A 19,808-nucleotide genomic window follows, 5' to 3' on the forward strand; every position below is an offset into this window, starting at 1 on the left:
GCAATTTAGCCTGTTCTTTGGGTGAGCCACAAACTTTTAAGTATTCTAAAATGAACAACAATTCATCGACGGAAGCCCTAGCCCTGTTCATGCTGACTGACATTCCATCATGGTCAGTGGAGATACGATTTAAGTGCACCTTGGCTGCTTCATCAACAAGCTCAATTGTGCTAAGCACTCCATGCCCAGATGTGGATGGCAGCCACAGATTTTCTTCTGAGAACTTCACCACCTGAACAGAGAACACGCTTACTACACTCTACTTGGTTGGAACCACAATGAGGCCATTAGGTATGGTAGTATTCAGATCTGACCAGCACAGATTTTCTTGAATCCCTTGCATACACCTGGGAACTGAGGCTGCTGGCCCAGGCAGTATGTATTTTTACCTTCTAGCCTAGCTGCAGATCTTCTTTCTGCCACTTCACATGTTTGTACTCTCTAAAAAGCTTCCCTGCAAGCTGAGTTTAAATCCCCACCAAGGGCTGAGGAGTGAAAACTGACAAAAGCCAACTCTGGACATCTCTTGAATATATTTATTCCTATGAGCACTAGCCGTGGCCCTCCAGGCCTGTGGCACTTCTCTTCATCTGGCTGCCCTCTGTCATTGTCTCCTGTGAGAACACAGATTCACAAGTCAAAGCCTTACATTCACAGGATTTGTAATACTTGCATGAATGCATAAAATTAAGATTTTAAATTAATTAAAAAGTATATACCAACTGACTTCTGTCCAGAAGTACAAACAGAGTGGTGACAGGAGACATCAGTCCCATTAGGTCATGCAGAACTAGGTTCTTGACAATGTCTGCATATCTGATAATATCCAACAAATACTGGAACATTAGTGTACAACATATCATAATTTGCAATCATCCATTATACTTAAATGTCTGTTGCTTGAATATTGATGCCAACAGTCATGTTTTACAGCATGTTTGCCTTCAAAAACAATCCATAACACCCAGAAACGCTTTGCATGTGCACACCACAGCAAAAGCAACATGGCTTCCCACTTCCTCCTATTACATGTATTTGCTGGGCAATAATCTTTACAAAAGTCAAAGAGTAGTGCAGCATTTACTTTATTTCGTGGTATTTATTTATTGGATACATTCATTGAACATTTAGTAGCAAGAGTCCATGATGCGCCTCATGCTCATGAACCTCATGCCGCTCATGCCCATCTCCCTGAAGCTCCTGTACTCTCCAGGCCTCAGGTACATCATCCTGCCTCTGTAGTGGGCCTGCTCATACATCAGCCAGTGGCCGTCCATCACATTGCAGGACATGCAGTCGGACATACGGTAACGGTCCATGATGTTGTCACAGTCGTCCATCAGCTCGTACATCTGACCACCGAAGTTCTCCCTCTCATAGATCCTCATTCTGAACTGGCTCCTGTGCTATTTTTTGGATAAAATAAAATACAAAGTTCTTTTCTTATATCGATATTTGTGAGAGTTGTCAACAAAACTATAGTATAAGATTTATGGTCACCGTTAATGGGACTATGGTATGACAGATGCCGTTTTATACCTACCATGGGGATCATACGGCAAGACCTGATGCAGTCTCTCATTCCCATCATGCTCATGTAGTCAGCGTACTCGCCCCTCCTCATGAAGTACTGGTTTCCCATGTAGTTGGGACGGTCGTAGACCATGAAGCAGCCGCTCTCCACCCTGCAGGAGTGGCACCTGCTCAGGTAGGAGGTCATGTCAGAGCAGTCGCTCATGCACTCATAGGAGCGACCCTGGAAGTTCCTGTCCTCGTAGAAGATGATCTGGAAAAAGTTAATTGTAAAGGTTAGGAAATATGTAGTGAGGTGAATGTGGTTCTCATTTCATGTATCTGTGTATTACAAAAAGATTTTTAAAAGTACCTTGCCCCTCATGTTCATGCTGGTGTTGCTCATGTTAGCTGCAGATGTGTTGTTGCTCTTGCTCCCAAACTGCCTGCCTACTTGGTTTAACCCTTTCCTTTTATACCTGACCGAACATAACAAAACAGTGCCCCCCCTCAGAGGAACCCCTTACTCAGCAACTTACTATTGAAGCCTATAGAATGCAGAGGTTATGTTCATTTTTTCAGGGACTGGGTACCTCATAGTCTTTAGAAAGGCCTTTTCTCTCATTACAGGAAGCATTCCTAACAGTACATTCCTAACATCCTATTTGCAATATTCAATGCAATATGCGACTATTTGATTTGACTTTTGTTCTCATAAATTGGCTCCACACATAGCCAGCATAAATTACACAACTGACAGACTGAATTATACAGAGATGAATACAGTACAGTATACAGTGATATACTCAGTCATGTAGAATACATGTTATGAAACCATTTACAAATTTGTGAAAATGCAAAATGTGCATATAGTTTAAAGTAAATGTAAATAATAAATAGCAATTTAATGTTTATTGCCAAAGACCTATTTTCAGGAACATCTGCAAACATTAATGTCAAAAAATGAATCATATACTTAAACATTTTGTTTTTTTGAGTCACAACATTTGTATAAAGCATAGTAACTGTGATTAACTTAAGGAAATTGCTCACTGTGATATGTACTTTAATTATGCCAGTGGCTGTCAACCTTTTTATGGCGTATCCTCCTTCAGAATACTTGAACGCCATTCACCCCACAATATTTAGCAGTCATTAACAATCTTGGGGTAGCAGCTAACAATAAAGGATCCAAGTTGAATTTTAGTGTGGCAAAGATCAACATAATAACAAATCAACTAATTTGTTTGTTCTTCTTACAATTCACTCAACCTAATTTCACTCCATATTTTCCCCAAGTTGTCCAAACCCTCTGTGCATTTTCTCTAACAAACTATTAAACAGTTCAGCAGCTTGGAAAATTTATTTATTTATTTTCAGTAGAAAGAAAGTGAATGTGTATTTTCCCAAATCTAAAACAACTTTGTTAAATAAATAAGCTTGTTGGTTTGTAAGGTGTTTTTTTTTTTTGTTTATTGTCTGGTTGTTGAGAATTTTTGTTTTATTGACATGTGGAAAGGGGCAGCACGGTGGTGCAGTGGTTAGCATTGTCGCCTCATAGCAAGAGGGTTCCAGGTTCAAATCCCGGTCTGGGCCCTTCTATGTGGAGTTTGCATGTTCTCATGTTCTCCCTGTGCCTGCGTGGGTTTTCTCCGGGTTCTCCGGCTTCCTCCCACAATACCAAAAACATGCACATTAGGTTAATTGGCTACTCTAAATTGCCCCTAGGTGTGAGAGTGAGAGTGTGTGGTTGTTTGTCTTTGTGTGTTGGCCCTGCGATTGACTGGCGACCAGTCCAGGGTGAACCCCGCCTCTCGCCCGTAGTCAGCTGGGATAGGCTCCAGCTCCCCCGTGACCCTGATGGATAAGCGGTATAGAAAATGGATGGACTTGTGGAAAGAATATTTTGTAGTTTGATACATTTGAGAAAAAATATAATACATATACAGCTATACTCACTGTGGGCTAGGAAGACAAAAACTAGGCGCAGTAGTCCAATGAACCAACCAACCCTCTATTTGACACACTTCAAACACAAAAAGTCCAGACACCAAAAGCAAGTATATTATAAGTAGCCTTAAACTGCAAAGGCCTATTGTAGGCAGGATTTAAGAATATACTGAAAATGCAAAAACTCAACATCACAGTAGCTAATGTTGGAAACACAAACGCAGAAAAATACAGTGGTGTGCTTTGGTTTTAATGTGAATTTAAAAAATCAATCACTTAAACAATTTTGACATTTTTTGTCACCTAATCAAACACTAACCCAACATCTCTTGAAATCAGAGTAACTTCACCTGAAGATGGTGCTAGAATCTGTGCTGAAGGTTTGCATAATTGTGCTTGGTGAATTTGTCAGCAAGTTAGATTTTAATATTTTGAGTAGACTCATTGTATTTTCAGCAAAACGTTCGGCAAAGGCCTGATCAAGAAAAGTATTCATACTCGGGACAATATACATGAACTCTTGGTGAGATGCAATTTTGAGCTAATGATGGCATGGCACTAAATTAACATTCAAGGAGTCATTGAATTTACTGAACTCATGCTTTGGAAATCATGAATATTTCCACTGAATCTCTTTGTAATCCGGTCAGTTGTCCAAGTTTGTTGTCAAGGAATACAGCAGGGTCACCCCCAAAACAGTAAGGTGCATTCCATTTAAATGACAAAATGCTACTGTTATAATTTGTGGGGTCTGAATCTCATATTAGTCACAGCACAAATGACAAAATGTTTTTTAGTCTTGACCACCCCTTTATTTTGTACTTGGTTTATTTCATCCTTCAGAGTAAATCTTCTGGTGAAGTTTAAAATAATATCTGTTGCCAAAATTCCCAATTGACTGAAAATGTATTGCTGTGCATCACTAATGAACCTTGTCCATGTTTTCAAAACATATTTTGAAAATATGTTATAGTGTAACTGTACCTCTACTATAATTAAAACAGAAATGTTTCCATTAAAAGACTTATCCTTCATTGTCATCATTTGTTTTCTTTCATTTATATTACTAATTGATTTTGAGAGTAAAATACTGATGCTGATACAAACAATGTAACAAATCAAAAGTAGGAGTGACTTCAAACCTTGAAAAGCGTTAAACTAAAGTTGCTAACCTTATTCACATATTTGTGTTACAGTGTTTGGAGAAGATGCGGTCAACAGTAAACATGCAACCTCTTATCTTTTCTGTCATTCATATCTAATATGTTTTTTAAATTTAAACAAATTTAGTATAGGTATAGGTATATACTTATATATATTATGTATTATATATAAGTATAAATTTTATGTGCTCTACAAAAACTACTGGAAATGGCTTTCCATTGTACTATGGTAATGTTAAAAACAGAAAGAAAAAGCAGAGAGAAACATTTTGTCAAAACCATTTTTTTAAATTATTGTTTTATTATTATTTTGGCTTAATTAGACATATTCTATACAACTCTTTTTACATGTCCATGATGCGCCTCATGCTCATGAACCTCATGCCGCTCATGCCCATCTCCCTGAAGCTCCTGTACTCTCCAGGCCTCAGGTACATCATCCTGCCTCTGTAGTGGGGCTGCTCATACATCAGCCAGTGGCCGTCCATCACATTGCAGGACATGCAGTCGGACATACGGTAACGGTCCATGATGTTGTCACAGTCGTCCATCAGCTCGTACATCTGACCACCAAAGTTCTCCCTCTCATAGATCCTCATCCTGAACTGGCCTCTGTGCTATTTTTCAGAGAAAACAAAAGCAAATTACTTTCTTCATATTAAGATTTATGGTCACCATTAATGGGACTATGGTATGACAGATGCTGTTTTATACCTACCATGGGGATCATACGGCAAGACCTGATGCAGTCTCTCATTCCCATCATGCTCATGTAGTCAGCGTACTCGCCCCTCCTCATGAAGTACTGGTTTCCCATGTAGTTGGGACGGTCGTAGACCATGAAGCAGCCGCTCTCCACCCTGCAGGAGTGGCACCTGCTCAGGTAGGAGGTCATGTCAGAGCAGTCGCTCATGCACTCATAGGAGCGACCCTGGAAGTTCCTGTCCTCGTAGAAGATGATCTGAAGAAAGGACAAAAGCATTTAAGTTAAAAATAATATTGATATAGTATGCATTAATCAAATACAGTTTGTGAAGTGAGCTTGCTTACCTTGCCCATGGTCATTGTAGTTGTGTTAGTTCTTCAGAGAACTGTGTTGCTGCTACACTGATGGTGGTCCTGTTTTAACTGTTACTTTTATACCTGACCTAACCCAAAGAATCTGTGGCTCCCATTGTCTAAACCCCTGACCCAGCAACATGGTATAGAGGCCTATAGAGTGCTGAGGGGTATTTGTCACATTTCCATGTGACTGCATCCCCTGGAAGACTTTAGAATGGATTTTTCCATAGGCAAGTCAAAACAATGACCATTTTTTGAAGTAACAATACAGAGTAACACACAATAGTCTCTTTAACACATTTCAAAATAGACTGTATGGCCCTCTGGACAATTTATAGACATGAGCATCCCATTGTGTGACCACAACAGTATGACATGCCAATATATAATGAACATCTGAAGGGGACTGTAAGGGGGGCTTGTTGGTCCATTTTTTTTTTAATCTTCCAGGTAGCCTGCTCACCCAAAGGTCCTATAGGTCCTATCTAGCTTCACCACAGCCCTTATAGGGACAGCATTTCCGCTCAATATTGGTGCCATTGTACCAAAATTACTCCCACTACTTTTAGACAAAAAAGACACAAAAAGCCAAAAAATTGGTAGATGTTTTTGGTAGGCTGTAGCTCCATAAGCACCCATTCATTTTGGACTCCCTTACGAATGCCCCCTACATAATCAGAAGTTCAGAGAGTGGAAGTTCTTCTTTGTTTAGAATTTCTTTGGCTTCATTCATGAGTAAGGAATGGTGGAAACTAGCTCACAGTCTATCTCATCTTTGTATAGAGCTGTCTGGACAAAATTCAAAAATCAAAAATTCAAACTTCAAGCCAAAATCAAGGTGCTGGAAGCTCTTTTTTTTTTCTTTAAACAAAAAAAAAAAAAACTATACAGGCAGGAAAAGGCTGAAAGGTAGAAGAAAGGTCTTTAGGTCTTAAGAAGATCTTTAGAAGTCTTTATTGTCACTATACAAGTGCATTGAGATGTCCTTCAGAGCGGCAACATATGCGCAGAGTAGTTAAATAGAATAAAGATTCTAAAATGTGCAACAATATATGCAGCTAAAAATCTAAACATATATACAAACCTACCTAAGATTTTTTTTTTTTTTACAGTTTTAGAAATAAAGATAAGGTGCAGGAGTATGCACAGCAGCAAAGTGGTATTGTATTGCACGATAAGTACTGTTGCACAAGTTCAAGTATTGCACTGCGGAGTAGTGTTTTGCACAACAGTATTTGCACAGCAGAGTACCGTAATTTCTGGGCTATTGAGCGCAACTGAATATAAGCCGCACCCACTAAATTTATAAAGAAAAAAACTTGTACTTATTTAGGCCGATTGTCTATAAGCCGCAGGTGTCCACGTTGTCAGTTTCTCATTCGTTGTCGCTCTCAATGTCACTTTCGTCTTGAGGCAAAATCCATAAATTAGCCGCATTATTGTTTAAGCTGCAGCGTTCAAAGCATGTCAAAAAGTAGCGACTTATAGTCTGGAAATTGAGGAGCACCAAGCTGTTATGCAATACGTGATGACGGATTCGATGGAGCTGAGCCTTCTTCAGGGTCCTCAGGAAGTGGAGCCTCTGGGCACTCTTTTTTTGCCACTGCAGATGTGTTGGTGGCCTATGACCAGCCCAGGTCCTGGCTGTAGCTAATTCTAACTAAAGTGAGGTTCATAAAAGTAAAATAAAGGAAAACGTGGCATCTGTTTTGGGAGCTTCGGGCCGCTGCGTCTATGTGCACCGCTATCTTGAAAAAGTGTCAGTTTGTCACTCATTTTTTTACAAGTGCACATGTACACAGCTATGTTAGCATTTGTTAACAGCCTAATATTTTGGCTTACTTTTGAAGCCTTTTGCAAGCTAGCTATTGCATAATAACATGGGTTTAAGTTCACCTAAATAGACTAAATTATCCTTATAGTTATAACATTTAAATTACATTTCATCAGTACTTGAACTGATAGTCAGTTCTGCTTTCATCATGCAGCTGCAGCTCCAGCAAATCCATCATCAGTCCTTCTTTGTCCTGTCCAACTCTCAGGTGTTGATAGTAAAATTAACTAGCTAGTTTTTCCCAGAGCAATCAATGGAGATGATAGTGGAAAATGTTGATCTTTGGGGCTTTATAAAAGTCTTCTCCCAACATGCATGTTGAGTGCATACATGTGGCGTTTTTGCAGATCTCACATTGTTAAGGAGCATCTTTTGGACTATCAGGGAAGGAAAAATGGAAACACTGATGACAGGAAAGAAGGCAAAATTTGTGAGTGTGAGATCAAGGTGCTTGTCAATAGGCTTAGCTGGCATCTCAGAAGGGAGCAACTTGAATGGAAATGTGGCAGTGTGAACAGTTTTGGTTCTGCAGTGTGAAATTGTCGTGAGTAAATAAATAATAAAAAAGGTCAAATATCAGTTTAAGTCAAAAAATGCATTGCTGTTTATTAGCATTGTGTGACTTCCACTGCTGGCTGTCAAGGAGAACCCTAGCTTCACTGATCAACGAAAGAACAGTGGCTTCATTGTGATGCAATATTGTAGCTACTGAGGCGAGGGAAACTGTAAGACCAGCATTGAAATAACTCGAACCAAATACATTAAGCATTTCCTTCCATTTTATTTAGACACAGTCTCAAGTGTGGCAGGGCTGGTGGAGGTGAGTGGGACCCCACAGAACATCTCCAGTACCCACACCTTGGCCATGGTATTCAGTCAGCCGGGCTGCATCTAACCATGTCTCACTGATGCCGGGCTGTAATCACAGAGATGTTACATCACTAGAGTAGAAAAGTGCATGAAATAAAATTTACTTGTTAAAATATACTGTATTAACAGATGTATTAAAAGTATACCTTTTGTCGGGCCTGTCCATAGACATACAGTATATCACTTGTTCACTTTTGTTATAGTATACTTGTTTAACCTACATTTTAAATGTGACTTTTAATAAAACAAATGTTTGTATATATATATAAATATCCTTCTGACCAATGGAATCTGCTGAATTCTTCTAATTTGGAGGTCACAGCTCTGAATGCTCTGCTCCACCACTGTTGCCTCTACTCGCCACATCTTTTCTAGCTCCTCTTTCAGCCTTTGACATTTTTTTGAGCATGTTGTGTTCCTTCTTCTTGATGTTACTGTCACTTGGGATTGCTACATCTGTCTCAACTTTCTTCTTCTGTTGTTTGTTGACCAACACAGTATCCAGTTTGTTCACCATAACCAGTTTGTCAGCCTAGATCTGGAAGTCCCACATAATCTTAGTTTTTTCATTCTCAACCACCTTTGGAGGTCTCTTCCATTCTGACCTTGGGACTACCAGCCCTTATTCAGCGCAGATGTCCCTGTGCAATATGCCAGCCACTTATAGCATTTCATGTACACTGTTCCTGTCTCAGTCTTTTATGTGCTATATACAGTACCTATAAAAGGTATTCACCCCCTTGGATGTTATTCCCGTTTATTGTTTTTATAAATGAAATCATCGTCAATATAATTTGGTTTTTTTTTGGCAAAAATCTACAAAAAAAACTCATTAATGTCAAAGTGAAAAGGGATTTCTACAAAGTAATGTCAATTAATTAAAAATATCTAATGTAAAATAAGCAACTGCAAAAAAATATTCACCTCTTTCAAATCAGTATTTAGTAGATGCACCTTGGGCCACAATCACAGCACTGAGTCTGTGTGGACAGGTCTGAATTATGCTTGCACATCTGGACACTGCAATTTTACTCCCATTCTTCTTTGAAAAACTGCTCAAGCTCTGTCAGGTTGCACAGGGATTGGGTGTGAACAGCCCTTCCAGCCACAAACTCTGTAATGGATAAAACTTTGAGCTTTGACTTGGCCACTCCAGAACATTGTCTTTAAACCATTTCTTTGTAGCTTTCACCATATGCTTTGGGTCTTGTTTGAAAAAATGAATACTGTCCCAAGTCGCAGTTCTCCAGGGTTTCTCTATACTTTGATGCATTCATTTCACCCTCTACCTCTGTAAGCTTTCCAGGACACCATGCTTCATGGTGGGGCTGGTGTATTTGCGGTGATGTGCAGTGTTTGGTGTCCCTCAAACATAGTGTCTAGTCTGATGGACAAAAAGCCATTTTGGTCTCACAAGACCTCTTCCAGTTGACCTTGGAATCTCACACATGCATTTGGGTGAACTTCAGTCAGGATTTAAAATCAGCTTTCTTCAACAGTTGATTTCTCTCATAAAGCTTGAAGAATGAAGAATCTGGACAGCAGTTGTTGTGTGCAGAGTCTCTCCCATCTCAGCTGCTGAAGCTTTTAACTCCTTCAGAGTAGTCATGGGTGTCTTGGTGGGCTCCCTCACTAGTCTCCTTCTTGCACGGTCACTGAGTTTGTGAGGATGGCCTACTCTGGGCAGATTTACATATGTGTCATATACGTTCCATTTCTCAGTGATGGTTCTAACGGAACTCCAGGGGATGTTCAGTTTTTTTGTATCCATCTCCTGACTTATACTTTTCAATAACCTTTTCTAGGAGTTGTTTGGAGTGTTGTTTTGTCTTAATGATGTAATTGTATCCAGGAATACTGATTAACCAGTGACTCTCTCCTCCAGACACAGATGTCTTTATACTGCAATCACTTGACAAGGAACTGAGCTTACTGAGTGCTGTATGTTTGTCATTTTTTACTGGTCACAGAAAGTTGAAAAGTGTCAGAACAATTAGAACACTATACTTGCTCACTGAACATCATCCTCAATAGCGGATAAATTAATACTTGTGGTCTCTGAATATTGGTAATTAGCATGTAACTGGTGTCAATATTTCATCCATCCATCCATTTTCTATACCGCTTATCCGTCAGGGTCGCGGGGGAGCTGGAGCCTATCCCAGCTGACTACGGGCGAGAGGCGGGGTTCACCCTGGACTGGTCACCAGTCAATCGCAGGGCCAACACACACACAAAGACAAACAACCACACACTCTCACACTCACACCTAGGGGCAATTTAGAGTAGCCAATTAACCTAATGTGCATGTTTTTGGGATTGTGGGAGGAAGCCAGAGTACCCGGAGAAGAGTGTCAGTATTTTCACAATCAATATTTTACTGAATTAACCATAGAAAATATTTTAAAAAGCAACATGACATTAACTTTATTGTAAGTACTTAATTAATGTAGTTCATTACTTTTTTCCCCTAAATTGTTTGTTATGGTACATAAGAATTCAGCCAAACATGCTCATGATTCAGAAGCTGAAATGACAGTATAATTAATTTGTTGCACTTTGCCTTTGTGATTTTGGTTTTGGAAAGATGAAAAAAGACAACATCTTTCTCTCTTTGCATCGTGTGCTAACTTTCAAAGTAGTGTACGGAATTATATATTAAAATTCAGTGATTACGTTATTGTTAATAAAGTTGCATTACTTCACATTTTGGACATGTCTTGGATGGGAGCTTGTAGGGCTGTACTGAATACGATTTTAAGACTTTGAAGCTTCAGTGAAAATTAATTGCAAGTATTTGACACTGACATTAATGCATTTATGGGAACATGTAAAATACTGAAAACTCCTAAATAAATATAAACACATTTAAAAAATCACGTGGAAGTTTTGCACTGCTCTACATTATTTAAAAGGCAGTGTAGCCTACAGGGCCCAGTGCTGATAATCCATGTGGGTATGTGTCTCTAAATCAGAGAATCTCTGCCTCTGTGCACATCGCTACAAAAACCCCTTACTCATGCTCCCAGAGAGGAAACGTATGTCTCACACAGCCAGTGTGACAGGAGCTGTGCAGACAGAGGAAGCCCCAGAGTTCACTCTCTGTTTTTCTTAAAGAAAACCATAAACAAAAAAGGATATACACGTGAAATTAAGTACTAGGACAGGAGAATTCCGAAATTTAAATCATTTATTAAAGTTAAAATGTGCATTTAGCACATGTCCATGATACGCCTCATGCTCATGAACCTCATGCCGCTGTATCCCATGTCCCTGAAGCTCCTGTACTCTCCAGGCCTCAGGTACATCATCCTGCCTCTGTAGTGGGGCTGCTCATACATCAGCCAGTGGCCGTCCATCACGTTGCAGGACATGCAGTCGGACATACGGTAACGGTCCATGATGTTGTCACAGTCGTCCATCAGCTCGTACATCTGACCACCGAAGTTCTCCCTCTCATAGATCCTCATTCTGAACTGGCCTCTGTGCTATTTTGGAGAAACAAGAATAAATTGTTGTCAAAATGTTGTGTTTTTTCTGAGTTAAAAAGGTAGTATTACTTAAAAACAACTCCAACGTTTAGGTGTTTTATACCTACCATGGGGATCATACGGCAAGACCTGATGCCACCGCTCCATCCCATCATGCTCATGTAGTCAGCATACTCGCCCCTCCTCATGAAGTACTGGTTTCCCATGTAGTTGGGACGGTCGTAGACCATGAAACAGCCGCTCTCCACCCTGCAGGAGTGGCACCTGCTCAGGTAGGAGGACATGTCAGAGCAGTCGCTCATGCACTCATAGGAGCGACCCTGGAAGTTCCTGTCCTCGTAGAAGATGATCTGGAAAAGTATTAAAGGGTTTTAATGAGATAAAGCATAATTAAAATGTGCCTTCACATATTTGTATGTTGGTATTGATTTTATAATTTTGACTTTCCTACCTTGCCCATGCTGGTTGTGGTGGCTTCCCAGATCTCTCAGAGAACTGTGTTTGAACTGATACTCTGCCTGCCTGAGCAAGACACATTTATACCTGGTCAGCGACAAAGACTGTGCCCCCATCTATTGTTCAAAGTCCTGACCCAGCAGGGTTCTATAGAAGCCTATACAGTTTTGAGTTGCTTACCCGTATACCAACAGGGTCAAAACCTCTAAACAGAATTTTCTATTATGTTTTTCATTTGTTTATTTATTTGGTTCTATGTGAGTAATTTATGAGAAATCTAAAAGTTGCTGGAAGATACACAACGTACACCAATTGGGCTCTATTAATAGGTTAGTCAAAAGCCACAATCACTTCAATTATAGCTTGATCTCACTGTTACATTCCCCTAAAACAATAGTATCCACTGAGCTTTCATTTTACCAATGCTAAATATTCAGTGGACAAAGGGCTTTTCAGACAAAACCACAATAGTCTTGTGGGTAAGCATACCATTTCACTGTCATTTGAAATGAGTAATAGTCACCCCTGAAGGCTGGTAATACCACGCAAACTGGCTATAAAAAAGGAATTAATGTAGAATGTCATGATTATGACTTGGGGGTTAGGAAGTATCACTGTAGGATTTATTTGCATTTGATCTGAAATACCAAATATTCTCATTATCTTGAAAGGCCTTGGCATGACACAGAATCTACCGAATAGTATAAAATTTGCTAATAATTTTTCAGTATTCTACATGGAAATAGTGACATTTCTGATGCACCCATCACTATTAAACATGTAAGCCAGTTTAGTCATTACATTCACACAACATTCTCATTATTCTGCATGCATACGAAGTGCACACATTACTTACATGTATAAGTGAATTTCCCCACTGCGGGATCAATAAAGTTCATCTTATCTTATCATCTTATATTTCTATGCATTAAGGGAACCTGTTTAAAGCTGAAAAGCTTAACCTGGACTTACATACTTCAGTGAATGGATAGATGTGCTCTTGGGTCAGTGAAATACAAACTGATCAGTGATAACTCACATTATTAATGTTGCCGACCAGTGACACTTTCTTTACCCCAACACAAAATACAGTTAATTTGCAAAAACAACAACAAAAAAAACAACTGACACCCAAAACACTGGTTATTTTTAATTCCTTTTTCTTCCTGTAGCTAAACATTTCTACAGTCAGTAAACGTTCTCATCTTTGTGCAGTTTCTGTCTCATTCCATTATGACTTTTTTTCCCACATTTAACTTATTGAATCAGTTTTTGCAAAGATGAGTATAACCATCAAGTTGTGCTGTTGATGTTAATGAACACTTTATCATTAAAGGCAGTAAGCTGCTGCCCAAAGCAACGATTAGCTGAAAGACATCAAGTTCAACTTTAGCCAGTATTAATAACTGTCATGAATGACTGAGTCTTTCAAGGATGCCCCTTTCATACCCAATTACGATACTGTCACAATGAACCTGTTTAGCTGTGGAATGTCCCAAACAAGTGTTTCATGAACAATACACAACTTCTGCAGGCTTTTGCAATCTCAGATCCCAACATGTTTAAAATGTGTTGCGTGTGTCAGAATAAGCATATATTTACAAAAATCAATGCAGTTGATGATGTAAAACATCAAATGTACTGTCTTTGTACTCTTTTTATGTCTAAAAGGATTACCAAATTAACACATTCAGTTTTATTTATGATTACACAGTATAGCAACTTTATTGAAGTCGGTACAAAGTGAGTGTCAATGTTCTGCACACTTGTTATATCTCTGCAGCTACTGTCAAAGTTGACATGGTCACTACTGCGTCATCGCTGCATTATCACTGCTGCTGCTTTTGAACTTGATAAATCTCCTACGCAGAATCCGCCTCGAGACCTGCCAAATTCTATTTCCTCTGAAATGTTGGACATTGGAAAAAAGGTAACCTTAGCCCTAATCTAAGGGTAAGACAATTCACACTAAATTCCTGTTAGGTTAAATGTTGAAGCATCTTCTTAATGTTTACATTGTAGAATGTTTTGGGACTAATGTTGTTTTCTTTAGCCTTGTTTCACACAGGCAGACTTTAGCCCCATGATAAGTCAGTTTTCAGGGAATAACCCCACAGGCTAACCCTGCTCCAGGGCAGTCCCCGTAAGTCTACAGACTAAAGTTGAGGTTGGTCCACTTTGTGCCAGGATTGTGCCAGATTGTGGAAAGCTTTCTTAGCCCTGGGCTAAGTGCAGTGTGAAAACCCTTAATGAACAGTTAAATGGAAAGATCAGAAGATCAAGGTCTAACATCTGCAATAGATAAATTACACAATATTCTATATGTGCATTATTAATGTAATGTAATTGTTTTAATATTATGATTATTGTCATCAACCCTACTGTCCATACTCATTTCTTAAATTACATCATGTTATACAAAACTAATCTACACCATTGTCTAAGAAGCACAAGGAGAACAAATGTAAAACAGTTAAATAAGTACAAATATTTGTAAATATTTAAATAGTTGCTACCCATTTAACCTGAGATAAAAAGTACACTGGGCAGCATGGTGGTGCAGTGATTAGCACTGTTGCCTCACAGTGAGAGGGTTCCAGGTTTGAATTCCGGTCTGGGCTCTTCTGTGCAGAGTTTGCATGTTCTCCCTGTGCCTGCATGGGTTTTCTCTGGGTACTCCGGCTTCCTCCCACAATCCCAAACACAAGCATATTAGGCTAATTGACTACCCTATATTGCCCCTATATGTGAGTGTGTGCATGTGTGAGTGTCTGTCTTTGTGTGTCAGCCCAGCAGTTGACTGGTGACCAGTCCAGGGTGTACCCCGCCTCTCACCAGCAGTCAGCTGGGATGGGCTCCAGCCCCCCCACCGTGACTCTGACAGATAAGCGGTATAAACACATATGGTCCTGGAATGGTCCTCATGCTCATTTTCACCCAATAATACCCATCTCATCCCTACTGATATCTGCTTTTGTGCTGCCATGGCTTCAAAACAACAAACAAGACATGGGTGGTTTGCTTTAGTTAGAGAAATTTATTGAACATTTAGTAGCAAGAATCCCTGATACGCCTCATGCTCATGAACCTCATGCCGCTGTATCCCATCTCCCTGAAGCTCCTGTACTCTCCAGGTCTCAGGTACATCATCCTGCCTCTGTAGTGGGCCTGCTCGTACATCAGCCAGTGGCCGTCCATCACATTGCAGGACATGCAGTCGGACATACGGTAACGGTCCATGATGTTGTCACAGTCGTCCATCAGCTCATACATCTGACCACCGAAGTTCTCCCTCTCATAGATCCTCATCCTGAATGATCCTCTGTGCTGTAAAGAAAACAAACAAAACATCAGACAACCATTCAAAGATACCTCCAGGAAATACTATCTAGAGAATGAATATCCTACTGTACCATGGGGATCATACGGCAAGACCTGATGCAGTCTGACATTCCCATCATGCTCATGTAGTCAGCGTACTCGCCCCTCCTCATGAAGTACTGGTTTCCCATGTAATTGGGACGGTCGTAGACCATGAAGCAGCCGCTCTCCACCCTGCAGGAGTGGCACCTGCTCAGGTAGGAGGTCAGCTCAGGGCAATCGCTGCTGGTCTCATAGTGACGGCCCTGGAAGTTCCTGTCCTCGTAGAAGATGATCTGAAAACATAGCAGTACCATTTTCAGTGTACTCCAATAAGATTTTTAATTACTATCCCATAACAATTAATTAAGAGCCTTGTAAAGCTGAAATTGAAGTGTACTTTTTGCTTTGGATGGATCATTTCCACTACCTACCCTGCCCATAGTCATGGTTGTTTGGTTGTTCCTCAGGACTGAGCTGTGGCTGCTTTGTGTTTCTGTTGGTGGTAACTGTTACTTTTATACTTGCTCAATGTGAAAAAAGTATGTATGGCTTCTATTGTGCAAATGCCTGACCCAGCAACATGCCATAGAAGCCTACTGAGCAGTCAGGGTGCTAAAGGGTTATTATCTGACACTATACCTCTCTGGTGAAAATGCATGTACTGTATATATAGGCAGTATTGTTGTCTAACATAAAGATAATAAAGAGAAGCTTCCAACAGTAATATAGTAACTATCTCTATCTTCCACAGTATGGTGGATATTTCACCTACTAAATGATTAGAAATGTTTTCTTTGAAAGATAATTCAATATGCATTTATTTAAAAGACAAAAAATTAAGTTGAATGGTAATTCATTAACTACCTAATGATGATGTGAAAAGGTTCATACGAATAAAGAATTTCCAGGCCTGGTTTTATTAATTTATATATGATATGTGTTTTTTTTTCTTAATTAAACTTGAATTATGTTAGCCCATATGCTGTAGGAATAACTGACCCTTTGCCTTCTTCTTTTAGAGTTAGTTTGTTTGATGTATGTTTGATAGTTGCAATTTAAGCAAACAAAACTCTTACACCTTGTTTCCATTTAACATTGTGTGTGTATGTGAGCCAACTGGTATAAAATTTCCCTAGGAACCTCTGATTTCTGCAAACTTTTGTGGCAGACTTTGGATTGTGTGCCACAGGAAGTAAAAAGAATTAAACTAACAGGCTATTTTATTCAATTCACTTGCCTGTGATCATTCAGAGATTCAAACACTCAAACATTTTTATTGTCAATTCACTATATGTGCTGGACATAAAGGAGAACTGAAATACCATGCCATGCAATAAAATCAAATAAAGAGAAAAGATAAAAATGTAGCAGTATAAAAATACATAATAATATAAAATCATTAAGTGTGTAATCTTCAAATTAAAAAGAAACTAGTTTGATGTCACATGTAGCTACCATTGGTAGAATGCTAGTTGTGTAACATATAGAGCGCATGCAGAGTGGTTCTTAGTTTTAATGAAATATCTGCCAAAACTGGCTACACGCCTCCGTGTATTATACAGAGTTATGGATACTAAAAGGTAACTGTGTGGAAATGGGGAGTTAGGGTTTAGTTACAAGAGATCCTGAGACGCCCCATGCTCACAAACCTCAAATCATTTTACAATCATTTTGTTTGGTGGCATCTGAGATTACAAAGCAAACATGACTGCTGGTGTTTTTGTTTTAAAGAGATGTCTCTGACACAGGTCGCTCATGCTCTCAGCTGCATTTTACCTGGGAACACTGATAGTAATTATCTGAATTTTAAATGTTTGGATAGATCCCACAAATTCATGTATGCTTTATTCTTGACACAAATTAACACAACTGTCACCCAACTTGCCTTCTTTTTTAAGACAGTGTCTGTTTATATGGCCAATGAAAGTGATCTATCATGGTTCAAAACATTAGTAGGAGCCTGAAGGGAAACTACAGGTTCTCTGATCACCCTTTTATGTTTCATTTGGATCCTCACCACCATTTATTGCTGTGCCCCATTGTACCCCATTTGGTGTTACATTAAAGCTTACTGAGGGAATCCACTTGCAGCTCTTATCTATTTCTTTTTAAATGCTTAAGACTCAGCACCTCTTGAGCATTGTCTTATTAAGTGTGTTTTCCTACTCAGGCACAAGTGTGACACTGAAGCATTAATAGCTTTCTCTTTATAAAAGACCCATACTATCTATTCATAGACTTGCGGGGAAAACTTTCAGTTTCAGTCAAAAAATGAAAGTTATACTTCTATCGCACTGTTTAAAGTAAGCATTCATATAAAATATATAGTTCTTGAACAACTTTTGCTCATTGTAACCATTTGTCCTGTTCACGCTAGCCTTGAAGGAAGTGAAAATACTGTGAATACGAATGCAATATTCCCACTCTTTTACTTTACTTACTGCACTGTCTTAGTGAGCTAGCAAGCACAATACCAGCCTTGCAGCTATAGTCCATACATCCAACAGTCCTTAACTTAATTAGTTTGGCCTGCAATGACCTTAAGTTGAGTTGTGGTGTGAAAGGGGCCTACAAGCATTACTGAGATTTGAACCCTTTGCATGTGTTCCTCAAGCCACATTTCTATTTATTTACCACATTTTTTAACACACTAAAAAACTGTATTTGCTGCTGTATTTTGTTTCTATTGCAGTAATTTTAGGGAACCTCTGCAAATCAGGCACAGTCTCAGAGCTAAAATTCTCTGAAATTCAATTTTAATGTCACGTGTATCAGATATGACATAACACATTTCATAGGCAGAAGAAGACTTGGTTGTCGGATAGCAGCATTCACTACAATCCAAACTGCTCTTTTACCTGCAGAAACAGTTGGATGCTGTCAACTCATGCAACATTCTCAGCAATTTTGTGATGTTTTGAAACTTAATATGACTGATAAAATTTTAAACTTTATTAATATTCATTGATTATATTATCAAATCTTGAGCAGTGCTTGAGTTTGATTCTTTAACAGGAGTCCATGATACGACGGATAGATCCGATCCTCATGTCCATAGGACCCATTCCCATGTCTCTCATGCTCCTGTACTCTCCAGGCCTCAGGTACATCATCCTGCCTCTGTAGTGGGGCTGCTCATGCATCAGCCAGTGGCCGTCCATCACGTGAGCAGACTGGCAGTCGGACATACGGTAACGGTCCATGATGCTGTCACAGTCGTCCATCAGTTCATACATCTGACCACCAAAGTTCTCCTTCTCATAGATCCTCATCTTGAATGGACCTCTGTGCTATGAAATGACACATAAAGAGACTAAATTATCATAAAAATATTTTTTTCTGTGCTGTGTTGGAGAGTTTTTAATTAATTAATGTGTTTGCATGTTCAGTCTTATAAACATGATGGCTAATCAAGAGTCAACACAAAAATACCATGGGGATCATACGGCAGGAACGGATACAGTCACTCATGCTCATTCCCATCAGGCGCTGGTTGTCAGGGTACTCTCCCCTCCTCACCAACATCTGGTGGCCCATGTAGTTTGGACGCTCGTAAACCATGAAACAGCCGCTCTCCACCCTGCAGGAGTTGCAGCGACTCAGGTAGGAGGTCAGCTCAGCACAGTCGCTGCTGGTCTCATAGGAGCGACCCTGGAAGTTCTTATCTTCGTAGAAGATGATCTGAAATTAAGACAGTACATTTTTCTGAATGGTCAATGGTTATCTATCCATGGTCAATATACATATATATTCATAAGTATATATCAACTGGAATCACAACATCAAAATGATCTCTTACTCTGCCCATTTTGGCGATCAATTCTTTTCCTGATTGCACTGGTACTTTGCCCAGCCAAACTCTCTGTCACTTTTATACCCATCATGATAGCTAAATGATCTACGGAGCCTTTGTTTTGAATATCTTACTCAGCAGTGAAGCACACAGAGCTATAATGTTTGTTAAATCAGTCTGTAAATGGTTATTATTCCAGACTGTATGCATCTGGTGCAGTGCCAACCGTAGCAGCTCTCCTATGGGGTACAGGTGGGTGACAGCAGCGAATGTATCAGCTGGGACTCTTTGTGCTGTCAGTGTCAGGTCTGTGG

At 39.5% G+C, this 19,808-nt stretch overlaps 5 protein-coding genes across 6 annotated transcripts; all 5 read right to left on the bottom strand.

Moving 5' to 3' along the window:
* Positions 1-1,074: 1,074 nt before the first annotated feature.
* Positions 1,075-2,236, bottom strand: LOC124067359 (gamma-crystallin M3-like). The gene is made up of 3 exons (XM_046404660.1): positions 1,886-2,236; positions 1,544-1,786; positions 1,075-1,406 (listed from the first exon to the last, which is right to left on the bottom strand). Exons 1-3 carry the CDS (start codon positions 1,916-1,918, stop codon positions 1,128-1,130), a joined length of 555 nt encoding a protein of 184 aa, XP_046260616.1. The 5' UTR covers positions 1,919-2,236; the 3' UTR covers positions 1,075-1,127.
* Positions 2,237-4,865: 2,629 nt separating this feature from the next.
* On the bottom strand, positions 4,866-6,157 carry LOC124067360 (gamma-crystallin M3-like). 2 transcript variants are annotated; one of them, XM_046404663.1, is made up of 3 exons: positions 5,676-6,157; positions 5,344-5,586; positions 4,866-5,242 (listed from the first exon to the last, which is right to left on the bottom strand). In XM_046404663.1, exons 1-3 carry the CDS (start codon positions 5,688-5,690, stop codon positions 4,970-4,972), a joined length of 531 nt encoding a protein of 176 aa, XP_046260619.1. In that variant the 5' UTR covers positions 5,691-6,157; the 3' UTR covers positions 4,866-4,969. The 2 variants fall into 2 exon arrangements, with proteins under 2 accessions (XP_046260619.1, XP_046260617.1); XM_046404661.1 differs by lacking the exon at positions 5,676-6,157 and having other exon boundaries at positions 5,344-5,660.
* Positions 6,158-11,556: 5,399 nt separating this feature from the next.
* On the bottom strand, positions 11,557-12,421 carry LOC124067081 (gamma-crystallin M3-like). The gene is made up of 3 exons (XM_046404146.1): positions 12,334-12,421; positions 11,990-12,232; positions 11,557-11,879 (listed from the first exon to the last, which is right to left on the bottom strand). Exons 1-3 carry the CDS (start codon positions 12,340-12,342, stop codon positions 11,604-11,606), a joined length of 528 nt encoding a protein of 175 aa, XP_046260102.1. The 5' UTR covers positions 12,343-12,421; the 3' UTR covers positions 11,557-11,603.
* Positions 12,422-15,386: 2,965 nt separating this feature from the next.
* On the bottom strand, positions 15,387-16,578 carry LOC124067088 (gamma-crystallin M3-like). Its single transcript, XM_046404160.1, has 2 exons — positions 15,752-16,578; positions 15,387-15,665 (listed from the first exon to the last, which is right to left on the bottom strand). The coding sequence occupies exons 1-2, from the start codon at positions 16,013-16,015 to the stop codon at positions 15,387-15,389; spliced, it is 543 nt and encodes a 180-aa protein (XP_046260116.1). The 5' UTR covers positions 16,016-16,578.
* A 2,005-nt stretch (positions 16,579-18,583) lies between these two features.
* Positions 18,584-19,509, bottom strand: LOC124067093 (gamma-crystallin M3-like). Its single transcript, XM_046404169.1, has 3 exons — positions 19,501-19,509; positions 19,134-19,382; positions 18,584-18,991 (listed from the first exon to the last, which is right to left on the bottom strand). The coding sequence occupies exons 1-3, from the start codon at positions 19,507-19,509 to the stop codon at positions 18,710-18,712; spliced, it is 540 nt and encodes a 179-aa protein (XP_046260125.1). The 3' UTR covers positions 18,584-18,709.
* Positions 19,510-19,808: the final 299 nt, after the last annotated feature.

The sequence above is a fragment of the Scatophagus argus genome, chromosome 11, assembly GCF_020382885.2.
Source record: "Scatophagus argus isolate fScaArg1 chromosome 11, fScaArg1.pri, whole genome shotgun sequence".
Taxonomy (NCBI): domain Eukaryota; kingdom Metazoa; phylum Chordata; class Actinopteri; family Scatophagidae; genus Scatophagus; species Scatophagus argus.

Excerpts from the sequence above, each read along its gene's own strand:
- LOC124067359 (XM_046404660.1), bottom strand. The coding sequence starts at position 1,918 with ATGAGCAACACCAGCATGAACATGAGGGGCAAG. Across the intron at positions 1,787-1,885 it reads GCATGAACATGAGGGGCAAG|ATCATCTTCTACGAGGACAG; the intron begins GTACTTTTAAAA and ends AACTTTTTCCAG. Across the intron at positions 1,407-1,543 it reads CTTGCCGTATGATCCCCATG|CACAGGAGCCAGTTCAGAAT; the intron begins GTAGGTATAAAA and ends TCCAAAAAATAG.
- LOC124067081 (XM_046404146.1), bottom strand. Across the intron at positions 11,880-11,989 it reads CTTGCCGTATGATCCCCATG|CACAGAGGCCAGTTCAGAAT; the intron begins GTAGGTATAAAA and ends TCTCCAAAATAG.
- LOC124067093 (XM_046404169.1), bottom strand. Across the intron at positions 18,992-19,133 it reads CCTGCCGTATGATCCCCATG|CACAGAGGTCCATTCAAGAT; the intron begins GTATTTTTGTGT and ends GTCATTTCATAG.
- LOC124067360 (XM_046404661.1), bottom strand. The coding sequence starts at position 5,607 with ATGCTTTTGTCCTTTCTTCAGATCATCTTCTACGAGGACAGGAACTTC. Across the intron at positions 5,243-5,343 it reads CTTGCCGTATGATCCCCATG|CACAGAGGCCAGTTCAGGAT; the intron begins GTAGGTATAAAA and ends TCTGAAAAATAG.
- LOC124067088 (XM_046404160.1), bottom strand. The coding sequence starts at position 16,015 with ATGGTACTGCTATGTTTTCAGATCATCTTCTACGAGGACAGGAACTTC. Across the intron at positions 15,666-15,751 it reads CTTGCCGTATGATCCCCATG|CACAGAGGATCATTCAGGAT; the intron begins GTACAGTAGGAT and ends TTTTCTTTACAG.